This window comes from Charadrius vociferus, unplaced genomic scaffold, assembly GCF_000708025.1.
Source record: "Charadrius vociferus isolate BGI_N301 unplaced genomic scaffold, ASM70802v2 scaffold32, whole genome shotgun sequence".
Lineage (NCBI taxonomy): Eukaryota > Metazoa > Chordata > Aves > Charadriiformes > Charadriidae > Charadrius > Charadrius vociferus.
Window position 1 is genome coordinate 4180374 of NW_009647856.1, and position 15587 is coordinate 4195960.

The 15587-nt window shown below is 36.5% G+C and overlaps 1 protein-coding gene across 1 annotated transcript in view; it reads right to left on the reverse strand.

Annotated features, from left to right (window-relative positions):
* Window positions 1–15587, reverse strand: part of SEMA3A (sema domain, immunoglobulin domain (Ig), short basic domain, secreted, (semaphorin) 3A) — a 168045-nt gene that overhangs the window by 104179 nt on the left and 48279 nt on the right. The window contains exons 2-3 of the mRNA XM_009882930.1: window positions 14636–14793; window positions 11825–11887 (exon numbers count right to left, since the gene is read on the reverse strand). Of these exons, the coding sequence (XP_009881232.1) occupies window positions 11825–11887; window positions 14636–14793 (221 nt within the window). The remainder of the gene's footprint in view (window positions 1–11824; window positions 11888–14635; window positions 14794–15587) is intronic.

The window sequence follows — 15587 nt, forward strand, 5'->3', positions numbered from 1 at the left end:
TACACTTCCTTTAAACTTGACTGAGGAGGTTAGGGGGTTCAGATACTCAGCTCCACGCCAACAGTTTATTGAAATGAAAGTGGCTAAAATCATTTGCATCAAAGCCAAAGCACCAACCCCACTGCAAATTCTGCTGTATTAAACTACTTGTAGAACAAGTTGAGAAATTATTAGACTGCCACTTACATTCAGAGTGTTAAAGTCAAATAGGTCCAGCACGTCTGGACATAGATCTTAACTCTAAATTTCAATTCCAAATATTATATGCTATGTATAAGGGCAGAGGGCCTGTCTTGAAGAGAAGATAAAGTGTTAATTAAGTTTTCCAGAAGGGCACCCACTATATGAAGATCAATATGTCTAACTTACTAACCAAACATACACATTTATTTTTTAAGAGTTTTCTAATATTTATATATCAAATTGATAGAAGGGCTTATGCAGAGAGAGATTAGCCTGCAAAAATAAATTACAAAGAAAATGTCTGCAACCAAAAGCATAGGAGCCAAACGCAGAAAGACTGAAAAACAAACACTACAGATATGTAACACTGATTAGGCTGTGTTATGCAGACTTTTCCCGGACAGTTACAAAAATAAAGTCCATCCATCTGTCAAAACATCTGCTCTGCGTATGAAAATTAAACCAGAATTTAGGTGGTTTTTATGAGTTTCCAGTAATTATCTCAGTTCCAGAAGCCTGGAACTTACATCCTTCAATCTGGATTAATGATGCAGAAAAGACTTTTTAATGACATCTTTTTAAGTGGAAGTTAAAGGGTAAGTCCCTCTGACCAACTAATATCCAGATTTTTCTCCTTATTTTAAAAAGCCATTTCATTTCTTTTTTGACCAGCATTGACATCCGTACTACTTCTCAGATATTACAGCAAATGCAAATGGCCAGATTATGCAGGGCAATAAGTAGAAATCCAAATAATCCATTACAGTATCATTAGCTTCAACAGTTTTCTGCTGATTTAATCCAGATAAGGATCAGACCCTGTAATACATTCTTCCTTTATGTCAGCCTTCCCACATAGCCAAGCGATTAAAATATCAGAAGGTTTTGTCTGAACTGGATGGACAAGGGGATTTATAGCTATCCTCTAACAGCTGGACAAACAAAAATAAATACCTATTTTGTCTTTCAAATCAAAATGGATGGACAGTTTCCATATAAAGTCCCATGCATGAGTTTAATTAATATATTTACTTTTTTCTTTTTCTTCTTCTGCTGTCCAATTAGCTGAATTCTCAAGTGGCAAGGTCAGGGATATCCATGGAGAATAAGTAATCCCTGATATTACTGCTGTCATTCAAATTTATCACACTGCTGAAAGATGTTCCCGACTTATCAGGGAGCGTTTTAACTTCTTTCTTTTGCTCATGGGCTACTGCCAGCTGCGATCAGTTCAGTCTGTATTGGCTAGGTATCTTTTTCAGCATTCAGCAGCATTGTTTCAAGGAAAAAAAAAATACCTGGAGTGTTAGTGCAATAAATATATGTGTGATTGCCACGTACGCAGATGATCGATTCTCAGCTCGATCCTGCAAACACTTTAGCATGTCAGTAAGCACACGCAAGGAAATCCTCTCCTGGGTGAGCTCTACACAGCATATGCTTTCACAGTTCTTGCTGCTTGTGTGCAAGTTTTTGTAAAATGCAGTAAGATTATTTTAAAATTGTTGCTGTTTCCCTCTTTCTTAGAAAAGCACTTAGAAAAATATTGGTCAAAGAGCATAGTCTGCTTAACCAGGCCCAGAATAAGCCGGGAACAAAGCAAACTACTCCAGCCCTCTTAAAATGCAATCATATTATAAAATTTTATTTTATTGGAGTAAACTAGTTGGTTACACTGCTGCAAAGCTACTGTGCTAAGTGCTGCATTGGCAGTAACCGGAAAGTCCCCAAGTACCAGGAGCTTTGTACAAGACCTAATGGGTGGGGAAATCATGCCCGGCACCTGTACTCGATGAGATAACCTTCCAGCCGAACCTATAGAGGCAGGTGTATGATCTTAGAGCAGGGGAGGGCAGCTGGTCCGAAAACATTTGCAGACTATGATTTATTACTGTGTACCCCTTGTAGTTTGGACCAAAAACATCATTCCAACCCCCCCCCGTTTTGTCATTATTGTACCTTGCAATTAGCAGGATCAATGTTTTATAGTCCTACCCTCTGAAAAAGAGTCAGTCTGCAGTGCTGAGTGAAGGTAGATGAGCAGCTAAAGTATCAAGGTCTCTGTTACTGAAAGGGTTTTCTATTAACTTAGTTCTTGGGGATTACATCCCCATTAGTCAAAGCCTTATAAGCAGCGTTTATCCTATTGCACACACATATCCACACAAATCCAATATAAACCTTGAATATGTCTAGGTAAACAAGATACCTGGTCTCTTTATAAATCTGTTATTTTGTGGAGTAATTGTACTTGGCTTCCCACCTCAGAGCTTTGAAAGAACTGACAGATCTTTAGATCCAGTGGCCTTTATATTGGATTGTGATCTGGAGGACTTGACTCTTCTGGAGATGTCAGGAATGACACTACTCTTAGGCACAGTGACCACTGCCAAAATTGCAGTAGAACCATTGATTAAATCCATATCTAGATTTTCCTCTGCTGTCAAGATGTGCCCTGAGAAATTTCAGACTGAAGGTACTAATGAGGGTTGATAAGACATTTTTTGTTGCCTAGTACAGCTTACTGTACTCCAGTTATCTTTCCAATTAAGTTATGCCTGTTATCTGTCTGATTTTTTGATATGACAAGAGTTCATGAGAATATTTAAAATGTATAATTTACTCAAGTTGCAGGATGTCTGCATGAGTTTAAACCATAAAAGCATCAAGACAAGAAAAAAGAAGCCAACTAACAAAGCATATGATAAAAAAAAAGCCACTGAAAAAAAAAGCAGATATATCCTGATTCCTTCAAGCCACAAAACTGCATGCCATAGCAGCAAACAGTTGTACTGTCAGCACACTTGCACAGCAGATGGAAAGCTCCTCTGGTTCTTTCCTTGTGTTAGTGAGGGTGAAACACAAAATGTCTCCCTGCCTGTCCTCCTACCTACTTGCAAATCTGGTAGTCACTACTGGTGCTTGATCATTTGGCCCAGAGTTTACACGAAGGCAGAGCATGGAAGTTACTAAGGCAGATGGGATACTCCCACAGAAGCCATTAGAATAAGTCATTAAAAGCCCCGCTTTAAAGATGCCTCCCTTGGCTGCACAGACTAAACACATCAGGTCATCAAATCTTTGTCGTTAGCACCAACCACCTGACCCAGCAATCTTCGGAAGTAAAATTTCTCCAATTTTTTTCTGCATACAGTGCGTTCAAATTGCAAGACGTGTTTCCAGTCCTTAAATCTTCATTCAGCAGAGGCAGACAGTAATTGTTCTGGACCTGTGAACATCTAGAGGGCTGCCAAGAAAAAGCTGCAGCACTAAATACCTGATTTAATGACCACCTCATATTTTTGTACATCTGGTTAATGCGTAGTTAACAATACAAAACAAAGTCTTTTGTGGTTGTAGTCCAGAAAACAAGTGGGTTTTCAGGATTTTGCAGCCACAGCGTGATTGTTGTACATTAAACCTTTCCATGAGTGTTAGCGAGCTTCCTTTATTTGAATTGTTATGTTTTTCAGTAGGATGCACTTCCGACAGCACAGAATGAATTTATTTAAGGAAGAGAAAAGTATTACAGAAATAACTCAAAACATTGGGAAGCCCTGAGGTCAAGCAGAAGCCAGTTCTTTTCTGACCATAACTTGAAAACAAAATTGGTTTTGCTCTGTAGAGTAAACCTGTCCCACATTTTGGGCATGGCTTTATTAGCAAAGAAATGAACAATACTGCTTGGTTTCAGCTCAAGCAGTCTCACCAAGCCCAGCAGCAATTTAAGTTGCGACCACAGTCTAGATCTAAAGAGTCTCTCTTGTTTATCTCTTCTATCTGGGTGGGGTAATCACCTGTCTCCTGGAGAAATCAGATTACACCCTGCACTTTCCGAATGGGATCAACACCTGCTAATTGGGTGGAGTATTTCAGACAAACAGGTTGTCAAGCCTGTTGTAGACACATAAAGCATTTAGAGTACATATCAGTCAACTTGCCTTTATCCAGGGTGTTACAGGCATATCCTGTAATGACTTCCACTCACAGCCACCCAAGAAAAATATACTCAAAAATTCTGTGCTGAAAGTGAACGTAAAACCATGAAGTGTTGAAAGAAATCAAAAGACTGTTGCATCTATAAGGGACAGTTGCTTAGCAATATGTGTGCCTGTAAATAAACATACTCTGTAAACTAGACTATGAAGTTACGTGTGCCTTACTGTGGGAATCCGGAAATTTGTGTGGGGATATTAAACTATTTTGACACCACAGAGAGACGCTGAACAGAGAAACCTTCAGTGACAGAAGCCTAAAATACTCACTCAGTAAAAATTTGGCACCAAAGTGATATTTTTGAAATGAGAGTTTGCTAAGCAGTTTTGGGTTGTTGTGTGTTTTTTTTTGTTTTTGTTAGGTTGTTTTGGGGGGGTTCTTTTGTTGTTGTTGTTGTTTGTTTGTTTGTTTGTTTGTTTTTTATATTCCTGATACATGTATAGTAACCTGAAGTTTTAGAAGATGTTAATTAGGGAGGAATTACCCAAGGGAAAAAAAGAGATCAATAGATGATTTGATCTAACACAGATCACATCACTCAGAAGAAGAAAAGTAACATACAGAAACCCCAAAAGCAAGAGAGAAAGAGAGAGATTCTCCCTTTATTTACCATCTTACTTTTTGTGCTCTATCATCTTCAGAATACAAAACTTGCTCTACACTGAAAAGTTTTTTTTAAAGATCTTCTGTTGACATGAAGATGTGAAAACTGAACAAAGCATCAACTTCAACAGGAAATAATTGCATTTTATTTTGTAGGTTATTTTAAGAACTTTCCTTTTAACTAGTATTTAGTTCATTTACTTATTACAAAAGAAAAAAGGCAATATTTTAGACTGGTGTGCAGCAGGGAGGAATTTAGTAGACCTATTTTTGGTGTATATAAGTAACAGGACTACAGAAAGAAAATTAGTTGTGGACTAATTTAATAGTGACACAGTGACCACATCTTGAGTACAGAGGAACTGTGATATGTGATCTTTCAGAGTAGTTAATTTTTAAACTAGCCTTCCTTTTACTAAAGCAACAGAAAAGAAGCCCAAAAAACTAAACCAAACCAAACCAGAAAAAAAACAGTCTGTTTGCTAAAATAGAAAGAATGTGAAGCAAATTCAGGGGGGACGGGGAAAAAAGATTTGACTGGCACCAAGAGAAAGGCTTTTCTCTGACTTCATGAGCTTCACACTGAATCCCTGAAAGAAAACAGGGACTAAACATATCGATCATTTTTACTAGTTATCCAGTTAATGTGTTTCTCTGGAAAGAAATGTACAAAGAATAAATTTACTCTGCCCATCTTGGGATGCCATAAATCATTACAAGGAATTACCCAATGTCATTTTGAAATAGCTGGTAACTCAGCCATAAATAACAGTAATTCTCGGACTTTGCCAAGGCCAAACTAGGGCTCACAAGGAACAGCTATTGATAAAAAATTAAACCCCATAATTTTGAGAACAATTTTTCCTTCATTTCTCCTTTACTTCCCTGTTACTAAGTCTGTGACTTTGTATTTCATAAACAACAATGAAAACATTTCTGCAAGACTGCATTAAATCTGATGAATATTAAGTTCCTTTCAGAGGCAAATTTCTATAGTCACACCTATAAACAGAAAAATCAGCCCAAAGCTAGAAAATTAGCTTTCCCCTTGATCTGTATCAATTTGCTCCCCATACTCAAAGACTTAAATGACTTCCCATGATACATAAGTGGGTAAAATATGAAAATCTGAACAACTGCCAACTTAATTCTTCCTCCGTATAAGTACACAAGTTATTACCTTACAGTAACTGATTTGCCTTGGTCAGTTCACATAAAGAAATATATGCAAATGCCTAAATGAACACAAGCTGTAGGATCAACATCTGAACTAAGAGCCATAAACAAGGCTTTATGTTGGTGGGTGTGTTGTGGGGGTCCATCCAAGAACCGAAGCTGGCGCAACCAGAATTTCCTTGGGGGGGGGGATTCTCCTAGAGAGCTCCACAGGGCTTTGAAAGACTCCAGTGTATCATACTTCTTTTTTACCACGCTCAGTTCACTTTTAAGCGAAGACGTTGTAGGTTTGTTTTATACCCCCATCTGTCTTTCTCTTTTGTTTGTAGTCTATGCAAAGCAGTTTTACACAGCAGCAATTTTAAAGCTGCACCCTACTTACAAAATGTCTCATTCTATCTCGCCTCCCAAATGGTAAGAAATGCTTTGGTAGGAAATCATGCCCACGTTAAAGATCAGGGACAAGATTAAGGAGCGAGCAGCCCTCAAGCTAACAAACCCAGCATACTTACTGGGACAGCTGATAGAGTTGAAAGGGATGTGCAGTGGCACCATTTGTCTTGCAAATGGCTCAAAAGTCACATTTCTCCTTGTGGTAGGTAATACTGAGAGTAAATTCTGTTCCTAACCTCATTGGAGGTCCACTGCTTTGGATTTTTGCTCACTTTAACCCTTCCTACTCCCAAGGGACTCGCACCTTTCCCTTTTCCCCAGGCTGGATGAGGATCCTGAGTCTTTAGGCTCTGTTATAGGATTTCAGTGCTGTGCCAGAGCCAGGGAACCAGTAAGGAAATGGTGGTGAGGGTTGGTGATAGGAAAGCCGGAAATCTGGCTGTAAATGTCCTCTAAAGGAAGAACCCTGACAGAAGGGGATGAACTTCTCTTTGGCACACCCAAAGGGCCAGAGGTAATTTGACCAGAAAAACTGTGCCTGTCAGATGAATTTAGAAACAGGCTTTCTAGATCCAGTCAGCATTGTATATTTAATTTTCAGATTGTCTCTTCAGATCTTTGTTTACAATAACAGATGAAAAGAATTACTTTTACTTTCTGCCTCCATGTTCTTCTATTTTCCCTAAGGCAACAACAGTAATAAAATGACTTAAAGGGAATTGTGCTCACTTATTGCCAACTTTGGTTTTCCAAAGTATCAACAGATATGGCTGAGGGACACTTGCTAAGTTACACACCGCTTTTGCTTTTTTTTTTTCTTCTTTTCTTTCTCTTCTTTCTTTCCAAATTAAATCACTGCACACTGATGGATCTATAAGCCTACAGAATTGCTAATCTTCCTATGATTTAGGGAGGGGCAGGAAAACTTTAAAGGAAGCATAAACCGAGATGGCGTATGAACATTTTGGCTTAAATTAAATATTATCATAACAAATGAGATGGTGAATTAAATTACAGCCATGTGATTCTACCTGCATGAACCATAAACTCAACAATTAAGTGCTAGCCACATTTAAATGCAAAGAAGCATGCACAGAATATAGCTATGTCATGTATAGTGTAGTCTTGCTGCTTCTAAACTGGGAATGGGTTTCTGAGCTACAATGATTCCAAATTACCACCAAGAGAACGATCAAGTATAAAAAAGTGAATCACAGTTGAATTCAGGTAAGAGTTAATAACTTGGTAAAATGTAATGGCCCAAGTAGATGTCTATCTCCTATAAACGATAACACAGTCAGTGTTAATACTCACAAAATTGTGCCGTTAAAGAAAATGACACAAAAGTGTAACTGTTTGTATGGACCTGTCTCTCCACATGACAGAGAATATGTAGAAGCTTGCTTGTACCAAGTAAAAGTACTTGGTACTCTTTGTATATGTTAGTATATCAACATTTAATTCTCACCAGAAACATCTAGGGAGTAGCTGATTTCATATAGCACGCAAAGTGTGTGTAAGTATCTCTCACCATGTAGCTTGTCCTATGTGACTTTGTTAAAGTATCCATTGAAATTTTAAAGATTTATACATGTCAAGGCCTGAAGGGACCATTTCAACAATTTAATTTGAGCTGGGATCCTTAAAAGTGGTTAAATAAATTAGATAGTCAAATCACACTTGAAAATAACATCCTAAGGTGCCCTTCAGAAACACATCTTTAAAGCTCTCAAGTCGTAGAAATCTATCATACCCTTTAATAGGGATTCCTCTGATTAATTGTGTACCACGTGAAATACTGCTATGGTGCCTCAGACAAATATAGTGCAGAGATGTATTGACTAAACAGGAGCCCAAACTTTTAAAACAATAGTAAATTAATAGTTTAAGGACTAGATGAGCTTTCCAGTCAAGAAGCTATCCCTACCTGCAAAACTAACTAGTGTTTCTGGTAACTTTTGTAAATCACCCAAGCTTTGCTTTGCTGGTTTATGACATCCCAGGAATGTCAGAGTGGAATTGTAGCCATGTTGTTTGTTTTTTTTTTTTGGTTTTTTTTTTTGCAGTTACCTATTATTTAACCCATATGTAATGCAGAGGTTGCTATGTGTTTATGCTGGGTCCCAGGTGCCTGTGAGATCTTAAAATCAAAATGTTGAGGCTCACTAGTGAGGGATATGACTAGCAGCATGTCTGTACTGTAAATTCAGTATAAAAGTTGAGAAGTATTCTGTAGAGATTTTGTCTTCTTTGATCCTTACCAAGGTCTGGTCAGGAATCGTGAGAAATATTCACGGGACTTACAGCGACCAGAATAGATCAAATGAGAGACTGAAGTCCAGAATAGCAAGAAATCCTCACAGAATTGCTCATTTAGTTGAATTACATAAGCAAATGTCTTATTTGTTATTTATAGCCTTTAATTTTTCATGAACAATGTTACTTTGGTGCTTATGATACTCTATACTGAGGAAATGAAAATATATTATAATACGAAGTATTGCATGGGATAGTAATTATGATTTTATTGGAAAAAAATCTGTATTTTGTGGGAACGTGTAGCAGTTAACTTCTGTCAGAGAAGTCCTGCTGTAAGTGAGTACTGCATAGCTGGGGGGAGCCTTTCAGCCTCTCTTCTTCTCAGATTGCCCGTATGGAAAAAAAAGGTCCGAAGCATACTTTAAAAGGTTTATCTATCTCTACAGTGAGAGAAGCTTAACTAATTAACATATACTAAGCCCTTTAAGAAACAGAAATGCAAATGACTGCTTACAGAACAAAGGGTTATGAGGAGAGCAGGAACAGCCCAAGTCGGCCACTCTCCTCAAATCCCGCGTGGACTGTCCTGAGTTACAAACCTGCTGCGCCAGGACTGGCATGACTGACAGCATCAGTACGAGGAATCCCTCTGAAGGAGCAAAAGCGACGGTAAATTACCTCTTATAATTATGAGAGGAAATCTCGGAGGTCACGACTGAGGTTAGCAGTGGGGCAGAGCCGGGGTTATACTTGCACTGCAGCTGCTGCACTGCACCTGGCCTATTAGTGGGGACCTGCATTTTCAGCACTGACTTCCCCAGGAGATCAATAATTAAAAAAAAAAAAAAAAAAAGTTTTTAAAAAAGACCTTTACGTAGAAGTATAGACTGTCATGTAGAAAGTTTTGAACCATCACAAGTAAAGGATATCTCATATCTAAGCAGTGGTACGCGCTGAAAGCAATATTAAATCGAGCATGGTTTATATGCCACTTTATTTGTCCTCTATTTCTCTTGTTCCTTCTAATGAAAGTCTGTTGAGTTATTTTTATGGCCTTTATATTTCACACTCCCAAGGTACTGACAATAGCTTTAAGGAATAAATGAGGGAGGAATAAGTTTCTTAAATGATCTGTAATCTTTATCTTTAATTACAGTTAAAGCAGTGACATTAAATACTCTGTAATGCAGTGTTTTATGGCAAAAATAGGTAGCTGTAAATATCTAAAAATGATGACCTGAACACACCAAGATATATATTGCACCCTTCTAGTTGCCTTCCAAAACTGGACCCACATTACATACAACATTTTTTTTTTTTTTTATTTCTCACCTACATTTGTAGAGAAGTCTAAAAATTCATAAAAGACAGCAAAACCACTCCAAACAACCCATATATGTGAAAAATGTTTATGAAAACAAATGATCTGATTTTAGCAACATCGTGCTGTACTTCTGTTATCCCCAGTTTGGGCTGCACTGTGGCCTGAACTCTGTGCTCCTGTTCTGCCTTATTCTTCTCCACCAACTCCTGGGAGCGCCACTTCTAATGCACAGGACCAGAGCAGGCACCTAATGTGCCACGGTCGCACACCACACTGGAATGTGGCATTGGCTTCACCTTTTACTCATAATTAGGAAACATAGGTGCCCTAATATCATAGGAAACAAAAGAATCAAGGCGCATAAAATAGTTACAGTATAAATAGTCCTCTGAAGTTTACAGCAGTCAGAGAATGGGGACCTGAACTTCCCAGCTCACTCCAGAGTAATAGTGTCTCCATTTACTAGGAATGGGTTGGAATCAGCCTTGTGCAATGTATAAAACATATTCTTTCTTACTATTGTGAATTTCTAAAAATAATTATTAAAAAAAAAAAAGCATATACTTTCATTCTAGGTGATGAATCTCTTATTAATTATCTACTCAATGTAATATGATACTTAGTATAAGAGCAAGTTGCAAGGTTAGTTAATTTGCTCAGACATTTAACACTAGCCTTATTTTTTTTTTAACCTTGAATATTAGATATTCTAGTCCTCACCTTGCAAAGTACTCCTGAAAGTTATTTGTGAATGTGAAGATGGATCAATTTAAATGTATTATTTCTATGTAATGAGATAGCCCAAGTATCTGGCACTTGAGCTGTCCTTTCACATATATAGCTTAGCCCATATTTCTTAGTTTTTACCTAATCCACCTCTACTGTTCCCAAATGGCTTTTTATGAAGACAACTGTCCTCTATGGCCTAGGTAAAGACTGATGAAACTATTTTTACTATGACCTAGGAAATTATTCAAATGGAGCTCTCTTGAGGCATATGGTTGGCATTATGAATATTTTACAGAATCATCTCTGAAAATCAGGCCAATAGAATATACACACGGGGCCAAGTTCCACTCTCAGTTATACCTTGGCAACCACAATGATTTCCCATTTGGCTATGCTATGCAAGTATTTGTTTGGCTTATTGCACGCATGCATTTTGTATCTTTTTTTCCCTTCTTCAGCCCTGTCTTCCCATATTGTTCTTATAAAGAAGACAGTTATTATCAGTGTGGAATGATTATTATTTGGGGGCTACTATCTGCGTGTCTCCTACCTCATAAATATAGGCAATAACATGTATACAGGAATGAGGGAAAATGTACAGAAAATTGTGCCTCGTGTAACAGTGTCTTTTCTGAGGCACCAAAACTGATGCAGAATGTTAAAACCTCTTTGACCTCAATCTTGCTATGAACTCCATGCAGGAAAGAGCTCAGTGAAACCCTCTGACTTCAGTGAGATGCCACAAAGAGAAAGCACTTCTTGGAAGTCACTGTAGAGCTGAGACCTGGAGCAGGGCAAAAATAGGTCAAAATACTATGTATGCTGAGATCAGGAGACTAGTATAGAAGGGTTAATATTTCTCATTCTGATGTTTCTCCTCCTTTCTCTTTCTTGTTGATTTTTTTTTGTTGTTGTTGTTAGATAAATTCTATTTCATTTGCATGATTTCCATTTATAACTTTAAACCTTTGGTCATAAAGACAAAATTTCATTATTTTGAATACGAATGCTGAGATAACTCAAGACTGAAGTTCTGATCAGATGTGTGACCTTACAAAAGTGGAAAAATACTTTCAGAATTAACACAATAAAACATAATAAAACACTTAGAATGTTTTATAAAGGGGAAAAAAAAAAAAAGCTAAAAATATTTGTACTTACCAGAATATCTTTTCCAGCCCACTTGCACTCATCCCTTCGGGAATGAGATACAGGCCAAACAATCTAAAGACAGAGAACAAAAATCACGTTGTGTTATTTCATGCTTCAACAATCACAAATTGCAGACCAAACACTACAGAGTATCTTTACCCAGTTTCTCTTTTCCCCATTTTTTTCCTTATTTCCTTCTCTTCCATAAAATTTTATGACAAATAAATGAATTGATAGGGACAATAGGAATCAGAGTTAAAACAATCTTGAAATATAGTCTGTACGGTGAATCTCAGCAGTGAATCCTGAATACTAATGATAAGAAGGTTGACTCTCCATTAAGTGAATGTTCTTCCACTGTTTTAAATCTGATGTAATGGAATGGAGACTGAGAGCAAAAAACTGCAGATAAATACTAACAATAAATTGGGTCTATATGAAATGCAATCTCATGTTAGAGTTACAGCATCAGAAATTAGGTGTTTGACTCTTCACTGTATCCACTAGTTCACTCTTTTATTAGGTTTAGTTAATTAAATAATAAAAAAGAAGCCACTGTATTTGAAAAGAATCACACCATCAAAATAGAAATGTTTATGTTGTTCCTATAGAGCTACCCTAACACAAGTAAATCTAAATCTAGGTTTACTGTAATGTTTGCTTAGCAGAAAATGGATCTCACCTCATACAGAGAAAATCCAGAGACCCTCACAGTCAATTATTCATGTTTTTTTGAAAAGCTTTTAGGAATTACATATAGAATAAAACATGATCTTCCCATAAAATGCCAGGCTATTCATTTGGGAGCCTCAGATAATGCAATATGAATGGCCATAAGTCTGGATTACAGCCTCGGTGTTCAATACAGTTTGTTGAAAGAAAGTAAAAGGCAAAGTATTTAAAAAAAAAAAAAAAAAAAGGAAAGAATTAATATGGATGACAGAATAGGTCGAAGGAGATGTAATATATTACATTTCAAAATACAGTTTTCAAGCATGGTTTTAAATTCAAAATTTTCTTAAAACTTAATGAAATCCAAACAGAAATTGAACACCTTAAGTCTATAAAATAAGGCTGAAAATTTTATGAGCACATTCTCTCTCAAAGGATTCCTGCTACTTCCTGTTTCTATTCTCAGCATAAAACATGCAGAGACATATGAAAATTAAAATTTACTAGGTTGAAAAACATTAACAAAACTTCTCAGGTCTCCCAAAAGGACCAGTTCAAGTTCAGTGTAAGTTTTGGGCAAAGATTTCTGTATTATTCAAATATTCTAATCCATAAAATGAATGGGTAGATGTTCTTTCTTATTATTCTCACAGCACAATATTTTCCTCTAATTTTGTTTAAAAATCAGCTAAATTTAACTGGTTTTAATAGCCTGGAAATTTGGCTTTTTGAGTTTTTGCTCCTTTGGAGTCATATGTTTCTACCAGCATTTAGACAGAAACCTTAGTTCTTTTTTACGTGGTGGAAACAACAACTGGTGAAGTTTGAACTCAAGTGCAGCACTGGCTGCATTGTAGTTTTGATTGAAATTTCTTCCATGACCCTCCTGTCTTTAGCAAGCAGATCCCCAAATTCTTTAAGCCTTTTGTCTGTTCTTAAATCTAAAGTCTAAATTTTAAGTCTGTTCTTCACGTCTGTTGCCAACATTCAGTTCCATGTTACCGACAGTAATTCTTTCTTCAATGTAGTAATATTTGTATATAATTTCAAATAGTGTTCTAAAGGTATCTGAATACTTAAGTATGCAAGATACAATTCCTCCCATTCTGCAGAGCTGTTTTCTGCAATGGAAACACCTTCTTTCCTTTAATTATTCCAGCTGTTTTGCACATTAAGCTATCAATCCCTCAGAGAATTCAAATAAATAGCTAGTTTCCTTTATAGCTGCTCTAAAGAGAATAGAAAAGAAAATACCCAGTTTTCCTTTTATCCTTTTTCCTTAGAGAATACAAATGAATAGCCTGTCTTCCCTCTGAACAGAAAACACAAGGTATTTATTGCTATCATCTTAGGAAGCTAATAGTCAAACGGGCAAAAGGTCAGGAACACCAAGAAAAAAACATCCCTGGGTATTGAAGCAATATATCTCTCATAAAAGGGTACTCTCTGGATTTTAAAATGTGCCATCAAAATACTTAAATATAACAAATCAAACCTCCATCGTCTCATTTACCTTCTTAGTATTTTGTTTTATTAAAATAAATGAGAAATGGAATTATTTATTTAGACTCCAACAAAAGAATATCACTGAACTGTTTGTCAACTTTTAATTCATTACCAATTTTTACTGGAAAATTATACTCTCCATCAAGAATAGCAAGCTTTTATGGACCTATTCTTCTTTTATTAATACTGAATCTATTTTGGTTTGAAAGCAGCAGAAGCAGAGTGCCTACGAGTGCTGGGTTAAAGGAGACAAATCAACCCACAGACTCCCAAACAGCTTCTTTTTATCTGCAAACATATACAGAGTAATAAGGCCTTTTTGTGTAAACTGTCATAATAGATGTTTACTGGTTTTTAGGAGTAAACATGAAAGTATGTCTTGCTTGGGAAATAGCTGGATTATTCACTTATCATTTAGTTTTTCATAGTCTGAAAAAAGCATTGTAGATTATACAGTCATAGGTTATAGGTGTATTATAAACTTCTCTTCATAGAGCCAGTAAATGTTTTCGTTGTAACAATATTTCTGACATCCAAACACTTACTACATAATCCATACCATGCCCAATATAGTCTGAGTAATAACAGTTCTGCAACATTACAAGTAGATATTTACATTGCACAAAACAAGAACGAAAGTACCTTTTGATATTCCTTGATGTTAACCAGGTTGAACGAAAATATGTGATCCTTTGCTCCAACGTACAGCCGACTCCGTTCTTCATCCAAGAGGAAAGTATGGTAACTGGAGCTATTAGCTAGTCCATTGAAATTGATTATATTGTTGGATTCCAACATTTCTGTAAGATAAAGGTAATATTTTCCTTGTTAATATGGTCAAATAAAATACAGACTTATGTTTTCACTTGTACAGATTTCATTTTAGGAATTTATACTTATGGAGTAGAAACCAGTGAAAGCCCTAGGTACCTGGATCCATGAATGCTTTTATTTCAAGTACCCAAACCCAAACTGCTTGTGAAATTCAGCTCTACACAAACAAAGGTCAAAACATCAGTGAAATCAATTAAAATCCTGTAACGGTGGTAAAATTATATCCATGTAACTCATCAACTGTTGGACAAAGTTCAATTCTGTTCAATCAATGAGATTTACAAGGATAAACCTGAGCATCACCAGCCGACAAAAAATGCATCGAAACACAATATCTCCTACTTCCAACATACAAAACTATTTCATACAGATCTGTACATTATGAGAAGGGGTATATGTATGATGATTTGATGAAATAAAATAACATGTACAATCTAGTCTTACATGTATTATTATCTTCCCAGCTTACTGACACAGGCAGCATATTGTTCCCTTGCTTGGAACTGTGTATTTGTCCATCACAAGAATAAAACTAGAGAAGGTACTTTTGCTTCTGTTTAAATGCAAGAATAATTTTCTAGTTCTCATACTCCTCACACAACCGTTGCACTTGCCAAGGACAAGATTTTAAGCACAAGAATCCACAGATTCCTCTTAGCTATTCACAAACATTAACAAAGACATACGCATTTTCCTGAAACCACTTAAAAATATTTTTTTTCCGTAAGATAGTACAGACCATATTAGTATAAACTTCCAT